Below are 19,313 nucleotides of genomic sequence, written 5' to 3'. Positions count from 1 at the left end.
CAGCTTCAGTTTTTCACTGATGAAATTTTCTTGACCAGTGATCTGCATATCACAGTGGCTCAAACCAGCGATCCACAGAAATGATGTGGCCCGACAACACATTTAAAGAATTCTCCTGTAGACATAACAGTATATTGCAAATATAAGGACAGTAGGAAAATTGTAATAATGTATATTATATAATTATTATGTGGCAATATAATAAGCGGCATTCAAACTAATGCTTTAATTCTTTCTGAAATATCTGAAAAATAAAAAAATTATGCTAGCTGAATAACACATTAACAGACCAACTTGTTATTTAAAAATCTACACGACTAGAGAAACTAGAATTAGATGACAAATTTAATTTCTTCTCTTCAACCTTTTTTCTCATCTGAGTTCAGCTTCTCAGATTTGCTGCTTTTCTTGCTTTTATTAACTACTTCTATGACTACTAAACCCATCAAGAGTCATTATACTTTTGTTAACCTTTTTGTAATAATTATAATAATAATAATAATTTTATTAATAATAATTAAATAATAATTTTAAGTCTCTTGTTGGTCATTTTTATTTTATTTTATTTTTTTACCTCTATTTACCTCTGCTAGTGCATTTTGACACTACTTTGCCTAGTTAAGTGTGACACATAAAAGAGATAATATTTCATACTTCATGGGCAAATTTCCCATTTGAAGTTGTACTACTTAAGTACTGTCCTCTTCCTTCATCCCTCTGTGAACTTACAAGACCTCTCGCTGTGTTGGGACTTGACAGAGATGTTTTATTCTGCCTAATCCACCTCCTACATGTCTCTATGGGATAAGTAAAATGACAAAATACTCACATTTAGTTGGAGGGAATTAGTTGTCTTATAAAGATAAAGAAGTACATTCTTACTTTATTTCTCACATTTACATCCACTGATCAACAAGATTCTTGATCACTGTGTTAAACAGTACATTCAGTAACAATCCCACTTGTTCCTGACTTATAACAGTGGAAGTGGAACAGTATCTGTGTTAAATATTTAAACAGTTTCACACTCTAATAACCAATATTTGGAATTATTTGTATTTTTATCCGTAATGCAAACACAATGAGAGTGAATCTGGTTAGATTTTTGTGAGACCCAAAAGTGAGCAAGGAGCCATCTGAATTAGCATCACCAGTAATAAAGCCCCATTGTTTTCTCTGGTGTTGGTGTCGAGATTATCTTGTCCTGTGGCTGTACTGTTTGCAGTGGCTATGTTTCAGAACATGATGTTTGACTTGACCAGTCCTCTGATGCTCTGACACTGCTATTGCGCTTCCACTATTAAATATTGAACACTTGAAAGAGGTCCAAAACAGCTTTTTGCTTTTATTAATATGTCAGCACATGGCATGGTGTCAGACTTCGGGCACTTTCAAATATTTACCCCTTTACACAAAACATTTCGAGATCCATAATGACCACTTGAACTCTTAGCTCTTCCCTGTTTCCAAACAGCGGAACGCAGAGAGCGAGCACTTGTTTGTGTAATGTTGCATTAACCTGTTCAGCCATTCAACCAGCCCTCTAAAGCAGAGAAAGTCCAATGCTGGGAAGACTCAGCAACAACCTCTCGCAGATGGGAACCTTTAATTTTTAAAACGTTTTTGTCCGCATGGCTGATCTTCCGCACGTTGCGTCACGAACGTGAGTGCTAATCCCAGTCGCCTACCACCCCGCTGTTTGGTATGAAAAATCTGCTGGCCAAAGTGTATCTCCGTCTTCATCTCTGCGGTGTCTTTTTGAAGTGATGTTTTGATTGGTGCTTAGTGAACCAAGGGCTGTGTAGGTTTAACCGAACTCTACTCAAGGGACAAAGCCCATGATGGGGAGAAAAGCAGCTTGGTCACCCTTTAATTCTTCACTTTTTCTTACAAACTTCAAGATGTATAGGAACACAGTCAGTATTATGGGACAGCCTTAAATATATAGTGTGTGTGATACAACATTTATTTATTTATGTGAGTTAGAGTGAGAATGTGGTTGTCCTTTTGCAGAACTCTCTGACCCTACGGTTACATAAATCATACCTGGAACCTGCCTTGTACTGCCAGTCTAATGCAGTGGGGTACAGCAGTAGCCAGGTTGCTCTTAGGGCCTGTTCAGACCTGGTTATTGGAGTAATACCATTGTAGGTGTCCATTTTAAAGTACAAAGAAGGCCTTACTTGGCCCACTGTCAAGCATATAGGCCTAAATTAGATTGATTTTTAACTTTATTGTACCTAATACAGTTTTACAGTTCATGAGTGAACTGAGAGAATACAAGTATAATAAGAAAAGCCTTTATAAAAGAAAAAAAAAACTCAGCGCGTATATAAGCAACTGTTTGATGACACGTTTGCTGTATCAAGTGATATGACAGTGTTGTTTTCAGATGTTTTCCACTGCTTGTAGTGGCCCAAAAACTCCTGAGCTGAAGACTGAACACTGCAAATGTGAATGTCTTTTCACTGTGCAATTCAGCCCCCCCCCCCTCCCCCCATAAAGATTCTTTGCTAGAAAGCATGTCATGTTTTCCCCAAAACATATCTGAACCCTGCCATTTTATGTTAGGATTCAGTATTCTCTGTGGTCCTCTTTGGATGGTTTTGTTTGATTCTTTCCTTGGTGGATATGAAAGATTAATGCAGCAGAAGCACCTGCAGCAGTTCCTCAATGACAGGTGTAAAAGTGCAGCGGGAACAGCTGTGAGAAGACAGCCCGACTGCCATGCCCCTGTAAAGCAAACTGTAAAACATAGTGTCACAGCTTTGTGAGTCATCTTGTCACTGCCCCGGCAATCAGAATCGACTTTCCTTCCATGAGCCTTCAGTACAGATGCAGCATCGTTGTTGCTGCTTGTGTACTTCCGACCTCTCCTGTGTGGCTAAGTCTAGTGTGGTTATGTGTGTGTTTGTGTGTCCTTTCTTGCATATGCTTGAGAGACTATTATTATTTATTATACAGTAAATAAAAGGTTATACGGAATTACAGTAAAAAAGGTTAAGGCCTGTTAAATAGCAGAGCAAACAAAAGACAAGTTAACATAAAATTTTGTCCCAGTATCAGACGTTTCTCCTCACTTTGTTATAATAGAGAAAGGTTTGGGATAATTATCACAGTGGGTCAACATCTGGTGTCTCAGTATATGTTTACAGCAAAGCTCAATGTACAGTGCATATAGCTTTTAGTGCAAACATTGTGTTTGTGTGGGTTTCTTCTAGATGCTCTGGTTTGACTGTGGGTAAAATGGAAACTCTGAAGTTGTGAATTTATTTATCTAGCTTTTATAGACTGTTAACCTGTCCGAAATATATTTTCTCACTGCTGCATGCTGGAATATTCTCCAACCCTGTTTTGACAGAAAGGGGATGGATGGGCAATGTGCAGTTAATATGTAATATTTACATTTCTTTGCGTCTCCGGTATGTGCTCCATAATGTATTTTATTTAGAGTTGCTTCAGGTCTAATATGTCACAGACATGGTTAGATTTGTGAAAGTTGTTAAAGTCTTCCACAGATAAGGGAGAGAGTGCATGATATACAGAAAGGCATGAGCCTTACATCAGAAAATGTTGAACCATAGCAGATAAACCTTTCTAGCAGACAATGGTCTCACACAGTTTGATACACAACCATTTGTGTTTACAAGCATAAAAAATGTACGGAGTCTCATGAGAGGGAACTGGGCAAAATCTGACAAATGGACTAAAGTGAAATCACTTGATTCACTGTCATTTTGGGCCTGAAGTTCCAAACTGCATGTTGAATTGTCAGTTTAGGAAAGTCTGAACCAAATTTCTTTAAATCTGTCCAACCATTCAACATGCAGTTCTGGCAGACATTACATTCACATACAGAGCTTGATGCATTGTGGGTAATGCAGGCACCAGATAGAAAAAGACTGTGTGGGGTAAAATAGACCATATATGCTGATATATAGCCCCTTTTAATGCCTACACAACCCTGATCCTGATCTGTTGAAGCATGGACAGATAGACCCATGAAGGTGGGTGTGCTATCTGGCACCAAGACGCAGCAGATCCTGTAAGTCCTGCAAGTTATGTGGTGTGGCTTCCATTGAGCAAGCACATCCCACAGGTGATCAATTGGCTTGAGATCTGGGGAATCCTTAAACCATTCCTGAACCATTTTTGCATTATCCTGCTGAAAAAAGGCCACTGTCATCAGGCAATACTATTTTCATGAAATAGTAATAAATAAATGATCTGTAGCAGTGTTTAGGTAGGTGGTACATGTCAGAGTAACATCCTAGGTCTTATCCTGGCATTATCCTAGGTCTTCCAGCAGAGCATTGACGAATGCATAACTGTCTCCTGTGACTGGCCTTCTTCAGACCAGGTCACCTTCTTCCATGCCACTTTAGGCCGGTTCTATAGCTATGATAGCCCCACATGCAACACACTGTGTGTTGTTACACCTTTCTCTCAGAATCGGCATCAACTTTCTCAGGAGTTTGAGCTACAGTAGATCGTCTGTAGGAGCAGACCAGATGTGCCAGGTTTTGCTCTCCATGTACATTAATGAGCCTTAGTCCTCCTCGACACTGTCGTCAGTTTCACTTTTGATACGTACTGACCACTAAAGACTGGGAACACCCCACAAGAGCTGCAGTTTTAGAGATGCTCTGTCCCTGTCTTCTCGTCCTAACAGTCTGCCCTTGTCAAACCCTTGCACTTCCAACACATGAGCTCTGGGGACAAAATATCACTTTCTGTCTAATGTATCCCACCCACTGACAGGTGCCATGATAACGAGATAATCAGTGTTATTCACTTCACCTGCCAGTGGTCATAATGTTTTATATATTTCTATATATACTGTATATATGGACCATACTGGACAAAGACAAAACTGCGTTTTCATGGGGAAAGAACACTTTTTTAAATTATAATTATAACCTTAATGTAATGTCTTTTGATGACTATATTTTCAACACCTCTGACCTATAAATAAATAAAATACTGTTATTTGGTTGTTTTTTTTCTAGTGTGTGCTTTCCATGGTCATCTGTTCATGTTTTAAAGGTTAAAATAGTAAAATATTATTTGACGTTCTCAAATTGCGTGCATATGATATGCTTGTCTTCAACCTTTTTTTGAGCCTAAATACAGAGCTAGGTTGCCTCCAGTGTAAACTCAAAGTCACTGAACCATATTGATCCAAATCAATTAATATGTAGCTCACAGAAGACTACCATAGGATATTCAGATACATGAGGAGCCTTTGCTGGTTTGGAAGCAGCACACGCCTTCTCACTGACTGCCCATTCATATATTGGGGTGGCTGTGGGTTTGACTGTGGAGTTTGTTCATTTTATATGGACCACATGCTGATGTGTCATTGAGCAAGACACTAAACCTGATGTGTGGACGTGGGTGTGCTTGTGTGAACGAATGGGCAGATGTGTCATTGTGCCTATAAAATACTGGGAGTACAAGTAGATAGAAAAGCACTATATAAATACAAGACCTTTTATTTACCTTATATTATGTCCACCTTTGCAATCATTGCTTTATTCACCTCCTTGTAATGTCTTAGAAAGCTTCAAATGATCTAGGTCTTGTGATGTGTCTTCCTATTCATCCTTTACCTGTTAGGAATAACCACACTCGAAGGCAGGGTTAATAAAAAGAAAAGAAAAGAAAAGAAAAGTAAAATAGGACGAGATCGATGCCATGACGAATTTGCCAAAATTGTCTGTTTCAGCAAGTTGGAAAAATTGTCAGATGCATCCCGTCTCCAGTATAAAGAACTACTATTTTCTTTTTCAGTTTCATATTTAAGTCTGGGGATATTTTTCTGTTCATCGACGGCTCTCATGAAAATCCCCAAATCCATACAAAGCACTGTGCCATAGAGCTCCATTGTTGTCCCAAAACACATCACTGAGTCACACTTGTGCTGCACCGGGGGATGGACATGCAAACTGTATTTTATTGGGTCCTGTATAGATTGAGCTGCTGTTTGAAACGGTCCCCAACAAATGCAGTATTTACTGCTGTTTCAGAAGTATCAGCTAAAAAGTATCAAGGTCAATTGACACCAGTGTATTTGTAACGCATTGTTGACTGCTTCAGCATATTAAAGGGTGGGCTCAAACAAAAACATAGTACTGCTTAAAACTGTAACCTCAGATTAGTTTCGTTTTAAGATATTCGCCACAGAGAGTTTACCCTCAGCTTGAGGGCACAATGGAGGTGATTGATAGTACGTTTCAACTTTTTCTAAGTCACAGAAAACTATATGTAGACTATTTTAGGCACCATATCTTCAGAAGAAAATAGTCACTGTGGTTTCAAATTGACTTGAAGGGAATTTTGAATTATTATGATATGTGATTTTGTGTTTGAAATGAAATGCAAAGTAATCCAAAGTCTATACACACACAAAATCTGTCAATCACTGGAGTGATTTTTTTTTTTTAGATAATCAGTGCATTGGGTTGTGGCTTATGCCCCCAAATGGCACTAACATCGGCTGTTTTGAAGGAGGTTTATTTGAAATAACCACCAGACAGATTTTAGTGGGTTTAAAGTGCACTTTAGGACCCAGTACCTATAAAGTGACATCCCACTGTTGAATTATTTGCCATCATCAAAGAATGCAAACACATACTGACACAAAAAAAATGTTCCTTTCAGGATGTCGCACATCGAGTCTTACTCACACATGCTAAGATCATTTCTTCTTCTCCCCCTCCCCCTCTCCTTTAAATTCATATTTTATTTTGTTAGCCATTTGAGCGTCGTGAAATGAAAGCATTTGCATTGAAAGGACAGGTGGGTGTGAGACACCAGCGCTCGCCTGAATCGTAGCATTAGGAGCGAAGAAAAAAATATCAAAATCAAAAGCAAGACCCATTCAGACGGCAGGAGGAGCAGGGATTTGAGCAGATATTAAAAGATGATTGTATGTGGGCTTTTCTGCTGTGCTCCGGAGAAAGAATGCAAACCCTGTATCAGTCAGAGTGAGGATAATAAACAGCAAAAAAACATCAGAATGCAGCACAACAAACGCAAACAAAAAGAAGGATGGGGGGAAGAAAGCGTGTCGTATAAATAGTTCAAATATTTCAAGTGATTTCAGAATGTGATGGTGAAATACTGGATGTTTGTGTCCTCAGCTACCGCAAGTACTTTTAGTCTGTGGTGGTGTTCCCTTCACTGTAACTGTATTAAACACACACATTTTCTGTCAAGTCATAACACTGATTGGCTATGAGAGGTGCAGAATGACACAATTTTGTAATAAATCATATGAAAAAAAAATAAAACTAAAAACTAAATTAATTAGTCATTCATACTTTATTTTTCAGCACACTTGGATCAGTCTTGTGTCATTCCCTAACACTGATCTGATCTCATTTTTTGACAGCTACGTCAACACTGCAAAAATCATTGATGGTTACATCAGCGTTACAGCATTTTTCAATACTTTTTCTGTTATAAAGTCTTTTTGTTTTTAAAATACTTTGGTGTTTTCACCGCTCTTTGTCTCACACATCACAATTTTGATTTGTTGATCTTCTGTGGGCATAGCAAGCAAGGGTGGAAGCAAAGAGAAGGCTCAGAGTTCAAAGTGATTTCCCTTCCACTTTAATACTTTGTTACTTCATTAAATCGGACACATTGTTACATGTCAGAGCACAATGTGTTTTACCTGTTTTTTCATTTTGCAACATAATTCTGCTTTAAAGCTGATTCAATAGTTGAAAGGGAGAAGTAGACTTGAATCTCGTGCACGTATAATTACTGTGACTAGTGCTGTGTGTGGAGACAGTGGCCTCAGTCTCCTCCATTATGGAGCAGAAACAGTGGGACGCTGTGACAAATACACTGTGTTTCACACAGTAGGTTGGGTCTAACTGAGCCTGTTAAGCTCACATTGAACCGTAGCAATTTAAAAGTAACTACTGCTCTCACATACACCGATCAGGCATAACATTATGACCACTGACAGGAGATGTAACGAACATTGACCATCTCGTGACAATACAGTGTTCTGCTGGGATACCTTTGGACCTGGCATTCATGTGGATGTTACGTAGACATTTACCACCCACCTAGACCAGACCAGGCACCCCCACCCCATAGCAATGACACTCCTTGATGGCAGCAGCCATCCCCAACAGGATGCAGCCTGACACAGACACACACAAAAACGGTTTAGGAACAACTAAAAACAGCACAAGGTGTTGACCTGGCCTCCAAATTCACTAGATCCCAAACTGATCAAGTGTCTGTGGCCCCTCACCTGAACCCATGGGACCCAAAGACCCCCCACTAACAACATCCTGTTGCCAGACACCACAGGACGTCCTCAGGAGGCCCATGTCCATTTTCATGATGAGTTGGAACTGTTTTGGAGGCACAAGACCTACACAATATTAGGAAGGTGGTCATAATGTTATGCCTGATCGGTGTGTTGTGGTGGTTAAAATTCTGGCTATACTCACATGGCCAAATATTTGTGAAACTTGTCACATTTCCACATGCTTCAGAGACATATTGTGTTAAATGGCAGTTAGCCAATGATAACATGAAGGCATGTCACACTGGGATGTGACTAGATGAACATGATAAACATAGCACAGCAAGTGTTATGTTTAAAGCCTAACTGTGCTGCTTAGCATGGCTGTACGCCTCAGTAAGCTTCAACTGAACAAGGCCTCATGATGTGCTTGTACAGCTGGAGGCTAGAAGTGTTTGTACCAGTTTGGAATGACCACACCTGATGGCAGGGAGAAAAGAATGAACAATATGATCAGTCAGAAGCCATGACTATTTTCACAGCTCCTCACACCTGCATTCTTTAAGGTTGTTGCCAAATTGTGTGTTTTATCACGTCTTCAATTACAATAAGTATGAAAGGGGATTTTTAACTATGAATAGTGACAATCAATAATATCTACATACATACAGGACACACTACTGTGCAGCTCTGCTCATTCAGTAGCACCCTTTAAATGATTACAGTTGTGTTTGCTTTCCATGTGTTATTCATCATTATTGCATTATTGCACTGCCCATACCTTCAACTCCCACCTACACTTCCGAGTGGTAACAAGCCGTAGTAGTGCAATTTCTCAGTTTTTCATTGCGTTGCATCAGTTGCAATATAAAATATGTGTGTATCATTTTAATCAAAGTAGTCATTTTCAAGAATTTGTAGGTAGGTCAATTTTAGTCTACTGAAGGATTTTACTTTTTCAAGGACAGCTACAGTTTAGTTTAATATAACCTTGTTTGTTAAATCATTATGTTTAATGGGACACTGGAACTGTTCAGGTAGGACAGTAATACAATAGGTATTGTAATGAATGCAGTATACCTACAATTTTGAATATGGATGTTAGAAGAATAGTCTTTCTACTGTCACAGTTCACAGCTGACACTGCTTTAACTGACTTGTTAATTCCAGATATAATTTTTTCCCCATCCTTCATATCCTTTTCAATGATACCAAAGGGATATCTATGAACTAGCACTGACTAAGGCTGATGATGATGCCACCTCCAGTTGTCTGTGTCTATAACAAAAAGTTTCACCTGAACACACCGATTACAGCCAACTGCTGGCTGGGACATATGTATTGTGCCCGCGTGAAAGTCCAAGAAACCTGAAGAACTTCTGTTAGCTAGGAGGCTAGGAGGCTAGGAGGCTAGGAAGAGCGCCAGACTGTTCTGAGCTGACCTCTCCTGAATCATGCTGATCAGCTGGTCAATATTTTATTCATTCTGGTGATTAGATGAAGATGTAAAATGAGAAAAGCCTTCTATGTGTTCTTTGAACTTCATCTTTAGTTGGCTTCTGTTTATCCTCTTGTGTACTGGCATTTTGGCTGAACAGCCACTCAGAGTGATTTCTGTCACTGGCTCGGCCTGCCAGCTATAAACACTGGTCCTACTAGTGCCAACGGTGCAGACGCTACAGGCGCTGCAGGCGCTCACCAAGGGCCAGACACCAGAAAACAGCCAACCATCAACTTGGTGTGTCATGGCCTTTTGGCTCGGACGTTTCTAAATAGTACAATAGCCATAACCTCTGGACACCGATGTAATTTTCCTTACCAAACTTGGGAGTTGTAGTTCTTCTCCCTGCAAAGTTTTAAGTATACAAACTTATACTCATGAGCTTTTATTGGAGAACAAGACTTTATGACATAGTTGATGATCATATCGATTGGAGATTGAACCAGAAGTCTTTTATATCATCTAAGCAATGATGTGTATTTGACAGATATCAAGGGGCCTGGGTCAAGGGTCTGTTGTGTTTTGTTTGTTGTTTTCAGTCATCACATAATGTCAGTTTTATAAAGTTACAGCACTCTGCTATTTGTATTTGTCTCCTCTCATCAGAACCATGTGGAACCCAGCGAACGGTAACGATCAGACGGGACAAGTGGCTGCCAGGATGGAGACCACCCCGTCCTTGGGTAACACGAGCATCTCCATCTCTCAGCAGCAGGCACCCAAGAAATTTGCCCCTGTGGTCGCACCCAAGCCCAAGTTCAACCCTTACAAACAAGCGGGAGAAGGTAATTAAACCAATATGCTCATCAACTGTAGAGCTCATCAGACAATGTGATTTGACTGATCTCTTCTTACCTACATGCCACAAGCAGAAAAACCAATATTATCCAGAAAAGCATGTCTTTTTCTCCACTTTGTATTATGATTTAACTAAACTCACTCCCCACACAGCAACTTCTAAAATGTCTAAAATTTAGCTTGATATTAATCATGAATGCACCTCCACATTCAAACAAGTGTGCTCTGACTCTTGTGTGACTCTTTGAGGACCTCCGTTTGGTTTCGTTTTATTAAAGGAAGAGACTTGTGACTGAGGGTGACAAGCAGCAACACTTGAACCTTGGCCTTGGCTCGTTTACATTACTGAGTTTCTAGATGTTTTTTGTGGGAAAGGTGTTATTGTTCTCCTAGTGTTGAATAACACAGTGTGAGTATTGTGGTTTGCAGACACGTGTGAGTTCAGGAAGCCTTGTGTTGTCTGCTGTTTTAGGTCCCTTGGGAGCTGATGTTATTTTTATTTAAAAAAAAAAACAAAAAAAAACATGAGAGAACTTCAAGTTAATAAGTGATAAACCCCTTTACTGACAAAGATGGGGGCTGTAATTTTTCGAATATAGTTTAAATTATTTTAATTATTATGAAAAATGTACACATAAGGTGAATATCATTTAAAATAATGCTGAAGTATGTGGATTTAGGTAGTGTGTTTTACATAAGACTAGGGCAGAGTATCACTACTGACTTACTGAAATCAGTTAGATCCCAACTTGATTTGATTCGACTTATTAAGACATATTTCACTTTCTAAACATTTTTACTTAGCTGTGAAAGAGATTTTCACAAAACTGATGTTGTCATTGGTTTCTCAAAGTTGTTTCCACAATAATTTATCTCTAGTTGGCACATCTTGTAAAGGGCTTCACTTTTGTCCAGCTCTTGTCTTGCTCTGTTGTCAAACAATTTAATGCTCCTGGAGCTCCTGTCATGTTTTGAATCTCCCTCTCCCGTGGACTGATCTTGATGCAGGGTCTCGCAGAACAAGCTGTGCAAAACCGGTCTTGCAAGAGTGCAGTGAGAGAGTGCAGGAAATGGCCTATATTTCAAAAATCGATCCAAGAATGTTAGGAATATCAGATCTTTGAAATGAAGATCGATTTAAATCCTTTTTTTCATAATTGTGTTTGATGACTAACCTCATTTGAGTCGTGCATCATAAGAGATGAAAGTGTGGTTGCTTAAAAAAAAAAAAAAAAAAATCTAAATTGAGAAAGTTAACATCAAGGAAAAAAATTATAGGGTCACACTTCAGCTTTTCAAAAACACACATAAGCTTTTTCACCCATCAAACACAATGATCGGAAGACTTATGCAAAGTTTTTAAAAACTCTTTTGTCTTTAAATAAGAGAGCAGAGAAGAGCACAGGAAGTGGCTTTGGAGTTACTGGCAAGAAATAACACTGAAAACGGAACCATTACAACCTACTGAGTGCTACTTATAGGCATTTTAAAGGTAGTGATGCTTCTATTTTGCATATTCTCAAAGCGACTGCACCACAGGACCGCTCTGTGTGACTTGGCGTTGAGTGTTTTCAAGTAAATATTTTTCAAACTGCACAATTTTTGCGATCCTCAGCGGGAGCGATATAGTAAAGGTGGAACATGAAACACAGATAATATTGTACTTCCATATACTGTATCTTCCACCTTCCCATCTACTTCATGTGTTGTAACATATTATCAAACCTTTAGCCTCAAACCCCCCTGAGAGCCCTAGATTTCCAAAACAGGGGAAACGGTTATGAAATTCAGCAAGAAGTGAGCACACTGTCAGGCTGAAAACACTGCTCTCTGTAGGGGTTTGTGGTTAGAGTTGCAGACCGTCTTGTTCTCCAGATGTTAGGTTTGTAAAAATTGTTCTTAGACGGCTGCTTTTTGAGGCTCTGCCCAACGCTGAGGGCGGAAAAAAAAAAACAACAGATCACAGTTGGAATTGAAATTTGTTTGAATCCAGCAGTTAAACTTTTAACATAAAAATAAAAAGATTTGTATTTGGAACAACAAGCCAAGGAAAAGTAGTCAACTTAATACATAACATGAACAAGTTACAATATTAAAGAAACACAAATCAATATAAAAAGACATACTGTATGCAAAAAGGTAGAGCTAAGGAAATAACTTTAGCTGCACATCAGAAAGTTTTTTGGCCTTTGGCTTTGACACACAATAGCACAGAATAAATACGTGAGAGCAGGAGTGATCCACTTACCTGGTCTTCGCTGATCAGCTGTTTTAGAGGCTGTAAAGACAACGTTGAAGAAGTTGGGCCTACGAAGGATAAACTGTTGAGGTCTGCTGAGAGGTCAGGGATATCCCAATTGAGCTGTCTTGTCTTCTGATCATTTAATATTGAATATTGGCAAATCCGAGTCCCTATATGATTTAAAAAAGAAATAAAAATAAAATAAAAATAATAGTCTTTTTGCATGTTATGTAAATAAACTAAATTTCCTCCAGTGGTTAGCCATAGAGGCTTTTCTTATCTTACTGACTGTGCACTGTACAAATATATCAAATACAATACACTGCTAAATCAATCCAGTGCACTATAGTTCTGTCTCCTTGACAGTTAAATAACTCTTCAGTGCATTAAGAAAAAAAAGACATGCCTCCAAGCTGTTACTTAAAGATTTTCATTTCAGAAAAGTAGCCGTCTTTGTTGCGTAAGATAACAGTAAAGAAACTGAAAAGCTCTTGTTACAAAGTACCCTTAAAGCTTAAAACACATCTTTATTAATAATGTTCTAAAGCTGAGCTTGAACCTTCACTGTCATAACAACTACTACAGTCTGCTCAGTTCTGTAAAGTACTTCCAGACAGCAGACATGTTGAGTCACGTTCATTAACATTTGCTCTTGGTTCGTGGCAGGTGTAAACAAAATGCAAAATATTGGGCTCAATCCAGTCTGGTCATTTTTAAAATAACTTGATCTGCCCCTTGATCTCCCAGAACTGACCAGGACATTCCCAGTAACTCCTTTCATTCATGATACATGTGATGATAGACATATTTTTAATTGTTTTAGCATAGAATTATAAATTAGGGTCCTCGACAAAGACAAAGACTCCTGGCCTCGTTTCTGGTCTAGCGACTGAAGCTAAACTCTGACCAGAGAAAATGTTGGCACAACCAATCAAAGAGGAATTAAATGCACCTCCTTAGTAGTTGGCCCCATAGCCTCCTGGGGATAGTGTCATCTGCATGAATTGGTGTGGTATTTAGTCATTCTTCACAATCTGACCTGGTGGAAGCAGGTAGCTGGTGAACAAACAACGTCCTGAGAATGGACCCTTAGGGAACTGACCTTTATTTTACAACCATGTTATTTCCAAAGGAAACAGTAATATTCAATGCTTGAGCCTTTTTCCGTTGTTCGTATTTAATGTCTTGTTTCCACACAGCTTTGTTTAGTGTCTGTAATTCAGTATAAAATACAGACCATGCCCCCCAGTGTTCAATGCTTTTATTCACAAATGGATGGAAAGGAAGCTAAAGTTACCATTCATAATAATAATAATAATACTAATACTGGTCCTAAATTTGCCAGCCACCCACCTGGGGAACTTCTACACTTAATTTAAAATTGAAAGTTGTCGTGCATCTGTGCTGTGTTTTTACTGTGGGTGTAGTACACTGACTTCACTAGTTTCAGTTTAGTTATACATTTACACAATTTGACTGTCAGCATAGTCTACCACAGTTTTTCAGCATACTCAAGGAGATTTCTGGCCTGGAAGAAAACAGAAGGAGTTTATCAGAGATCAGTCATCACAGCGACCCCTAATGGAATGAATGGAATCAATTATTAAACAAAATAGAAACTCCTTAGAATAGACCTGCTCTCTTCTCCACACTTCTGCCCTAAAACTAGGATGGGTTGGAAGGGCTTGACTCTTCTGCTCTATTGTCTTGGTTTGACTAAAGTTTTAGTTAAACACATAAAATCTAAATTGTGCCTTATAATGAAATCATTAAATAAGAATGATCAGCCTGCCAAGATCTGATTTAACTGAAGGTAAATACATTTCCAGATCTAGTTGAGTACTTCAGTGTCAGTGACCAGCAGGGAAAAGAAGAGGCATACTGGAAGCAGTAGAGGTGCAGCAGAGACTTACAGGGTCCTAGGAATCTCCTTGTGTCCTGCATTGATGGCAGGCAGACTTGCTTGGTGATGATTTATTGGAGATGTTGAGATGTGACAGTACAGCTCAGTGGTATCGATTAACATCTCATGCAGTTCCTCAATTTCTGATCTCAGCTTGTGGGAGAGATCCCTAAGAGAGGATATGATGAGGCGAACGTTTGGTATCTTTTTGTCATCATTCATTATCAGTAGATTAGATTTTTTTGATTTTACACAATGTGCTTGGAGAGTGAAGGGGAGAGGACTTGGAAGACTGTGAAAAGGTTCTCCACTCTGAGGCTAAAATGTTTTACTTGTGTGGTGGCGTGGCTGCTCAGTATTGGTGTACGTGGTTTTACATCTGGCTCCTGGGTGTTGCAGACCCTACCAAAAATAGTCCATCACCCTTCCTGTGGGAATTTTCTTTTTGGCTTGCACTCTATAATACTCATGTCCAAGCTTGGCAGTTGTCATTGCCACTTCTCAGTCTCTCATTGCGATGCATTAACAGTTGAAACCTGTTCTGTGGTGTGTTGGTGTTCATGCCCACATTGGGTTGACCGGCAGATGTCCCGTGATGAAGTCGGCTGTGGTGAATCCATAAATTTTGCCCACTGTGGGAATACTGTCTTACATTCATCTTTAGGTTTAGCACCCAGATTATCCCCGCAGGTAGAAATCCCATTCACAACACATTAATTCACTGGTACTGGATCTGTGTGTCCTGGGGAAGTTATGCTACCAGAGATAATAGCTGTGCATTTAAATATTGTTGAATTGAATTCAACAAAGTCCACAAAGTTAGTGCTCAGACAGCAGGAACTTTCGGAACACAGGAAGCAGGTGTCCGTCATTTTAAAACAGTTTACAAGTAAGTTTCTGTAATCCTACAAATATTATTGCTCAACGATATTTTTAAATGTCCTAAAACGTGTCTAAAATGGGCCATTAGACTTATAATCTTGAAGAATTCTCCCTGGTTGAGTTGGCAACACAGATATGGTTGCAGGTGTGTATAAATAGAGAATCCTGGTGGAAGCAAACACTGGTTAGGAGGCCACTTATCAGAACAACCACAGAGGAGGAACCAGTGTGTCTGTGTACACTGCAGGTAAACAAGCTCATGTTGTAGCTGGGTGCCATATGAATTTGGACTCCGCCACTAACAGTCAGTACCACTGCCAATGAAGATATTACAGATCGTATTCCTTTTACTGGCATGTTCCAACAGTGAATAGAATAACTGTGACTAATTTTGCATGTGATTGTGGTTTCTGACCTATAATGAAAATATCAGTATTAAGCTCTGTTTGTTGTGATAGATTCAGAGAGGAGCAGTGTGCACTACTTTGGTATTTAAAACTAAAACAGTGCCTCACATTCTAGTCTGACTCCAAAACAGATGATAAACTTGCTGATTGATTTTTAGTTCTGACCTTCTGCACAGCTCCTTTATTTTTTTTTTTAAATTAAAAAAAGATTTTCATAGCCAGCTGATAATTTGTGGCATCAGTACAGCCTTATAATTTCGAAATGTCACTCCACCAACGTTTAATCCAGACACTGTTTTATTTTCCACCATTATTCATTGTCCGGGTGTTAAGAGGATTAATGAAACAATAACAAGAGGGTGGGATGCATTTGTGGATAATATAATTGCTGCAGCGTAAATGTTTGGCTTTCAGGAGCTGAATAATGTTAAAGTTACATGAATATCTCTTGATAATTGACCTGAGGAATAACTGTTTATGCCGCTTTTTGTATTGTATCTCATTCATTGAGATACTAATTACATAAATGCGTTAATGCTTTGATGTTTCCTTTTCAGAAAAGGTAGTAACACACATTGTAGTCCTTACAGCTGTTGTCAGGGTTTAATGTTTCATGAAGTGAATGAAGTTTCATGTACTATCTTGTAGAATATGAAAAATATTGCATCTTTTGTATAATGGGCTGCTAAATTATATATTTATTTGCATTAAAACATTAACATTTGATTGCGGCACTTGGTTGTTGTCAGCATTTTGCACACGCAAATATGTAAAAGCCATCTGCAGACATCTCCTCTTGTCAAAGGATAAGACGTCTTTATGAAGCGATTATCTGGGTCCCCTCCTCATTTATTTATTTATTATCTTTTATATCAAATGTGGGGACTGGCTGATGTAAAATTGAGGATTACCATAAAAATTAGGGACAAGTAAATTTGGCACAGTGCCTCGCTGTCCCTTTTGTCTAGCTGAGGCCCGTATTGGGGCTGGAAGGAGTAGTCTGAGGCCGTGTTTATTGTGTGCACACAGAGGCTGGTGCAGATGGGGTGGTGCACAGCTAGTAAGGTCAGGCCCATAGATTTATTTCATTATTTTTTAGGGGGAACTTGTTCTGATTAAAGCCCCAGCAGGAGGAAATGAATGACATATAAGTCTCAGACAGTGACCATTTACTTAGAATTCCTTACAACACATGAGATTTTAGGCTTTAAGTTGATCTCATATGGTACATGCTGTAGGACTGCAGGAAGGTCAGTCATAATTGTATTTTTATTTACAGGGCAGCTAGTGGTCTAGTTCTTTGGTGTAGTCTGCAACATTTGAACTTAAGGTTTTGTCTAGTTTTAGGGAGTTTTAAAGGTGGACTCTCATGAATGTAGTTTGTATGTGATCAGAATCCCACTCCAACATCCTGCAGGAGGGTTGGACGAAATTGGATGAATAACTGCACAAAATAATGCAATCCAGTGCAACAGACCTGTAATGCAAACTACCCTTCTGAAGAATATTAGGTTCACTTTAGTTTAAGCAGGACTGACATCAGTGTGTCATTGAATCCATGCTATCAAGAACTGAAATAGATTGGAAAGCCTTCACACTGTGGATGTAGGTTACAAATGCATTGTGGCCTTGCATGCATTCGTGATGTTTTATAAGAAGGAGAGCTCACGTCCCTGTTTTATTGCTGATGTTCTTCCCAGACATTCTTTTAGGTTTTATTTAAACTCAAAGCAGTATATTCTGGGTAAAGTGTTCTGCACACGTGTTACTGGATTTCTGTGCAGCTGTCTGCAAAGATCAACACATGCTGGATGACGCGTTGGTGTCAGTGCTCCGTGCTCCCTGGGACTGCTCTGTTTCGGGTCTGAACGACGCAGGAGTATGGAGTGCTAAATGTAATGTTATGGGACAGAGGTCATGATCTCGAAACAGACTGAAGATTCACTTGCTTCTGATTCTGTGACGCCTTATGATTTTATATCACCTTTTGCTCAACGTGTGCTCATTCTTATCAGTATTTTCTTCACACGTATTTGCTTCAAATGTGTGTTCACAGTCATCTTAGACAGGCTGCTGTTTTTTTTTCTGCATGAGATGAATGTAAACAATTGTAAGGTGCAGCTAATGAATGTCAGTGCAAAAAGGTGAATCACTCTGAAATGAGTCATCATGATCGGTTTCATTCATAATATTATAACACCGATCAAACTCTAAAAGCTATTTTACTGCAAATGAGATTCAGTTTAAAAGTTAAACCACACACTTGAATACTGAGGTCGCGTTGTTACAGTAACACGCCTTTTTAGTCTCACAATGTCTGTTATCCACCGCTAGTTATCAGACTCGATAAGTTTTTGTGAGGGGCTAATCATAGTGAAAGTTAAACATCCGAGAAGTGCTGTGTTTGTTTGAAAAAAAAAAAAAAAAAAAAACAACCAAAAAGAAAAACCTAAAAAAAACTTTTCACACCAAGTTACCAGAAACCCGCTAATTGTTTGCTCAGAGCAGTTCAAAAGTGTCGAACATGTGCATAAGCTGTTTTCATTCCTCCCTGCTTGACTGGCCAGAGGCAAACTGACTACCGGTTGTTATGTCAGAGTCCCTCATGGGTGTCACCAGGAGAATTTACAGGAAATCCACCAATGAGTGTGTCAGTGTCCCCGTAGAAACCACAGGCTCGAGCTCTGAGCGCATACAAGGGCAACTTTCATCTAAGTAGAACACGTACTGTACACCAGCTACTTGTTATGTTTTGTATGCAGTGTGCGCGAGGTGTGCTGCCCAAAAGTTTTATCATTGTCTTCTTGTACCCGCAGTTTTTTTTTTCTTTTTTCTCGAACAATGCATATATGTTTATTGTGAGACAGTGAGACAGTGAGACATTGCCACAATGAGACATTTCACTTCTGTAAAACTTAGCCACTTGTCCTAAAGGTTGGTAGTATCATGAAAATACATTTCACCACATCCTGTCTGTCCTTCCACAGTTGTCATAATCAAAGGATGTTTAAATGCTTAGTAAGATTTTTAGTAAACTTAACTATATATAACAAATCCATATCGTTTAGGTCAAGAAGGCCAGTTTGGACCAGATGGGACAGTTTTTTACATGTTTAAAAGAAGTGTATTTGGAATTCTTAATCTAAGAAATGAAATATAATATTCATTCATTATCGATATAACCCCCAAAAAAGTTTTTTTCCCTCTTGTCCCTGTGAAAAAGTGGCTGCCACCGATGTTTGTGTGGAATCTGTGCAAATCTATGCTTCTAAGACTCACCAACGTTTGCGTGATATGCAAACTTAACA

The 19,313-nt window shown here is 39.0% G+C and overlaps 1 protein-coding gene across 6 annotated transcripts in view; it reads left to right on the top strand.

Annotated features, from left to right (window-relative positions):
* lpp (LIM domain containing preferred translocation partner in lipoma) overlaps positions 1–19,313 on the top strand; it is a 167,488-nt gene that overhangs the window by 61,257 nt on the left and 86,918 nt on the right. For all 6 annotated transcript variants that reach the window (XM_084547735.1, XM_084547734.1, XM_084547733.1 and 3 more), the window contains one exon: positions 10,380–10,558. In XM_084547735.1, coding sequence (XP_084403861.1) covers positions 10,384–10,558 — 175 coding nt within the window. In that variant the 5' untranslated portion in view covers positions 10,380–10,383. The remainder of the gene's footprint in view (positions 1–10,379; positions 10,559–19,313) is intronic.

The sequence above is a fragment of the Chelon labrosus genome, assembly GCF_963514085.1.
Source record: "Chelon labrosus genome assembly, chromosome: 7".
Lineage (NCBI taxonomy): Eukaryota > Metazoa > Chordata > Actinopteri > Mugiliformes > Mugilidae > Chelon > Chelon labrosus.
This window is presented reverse-complemented; position numbering and strand designations above follow the sequence as displayed.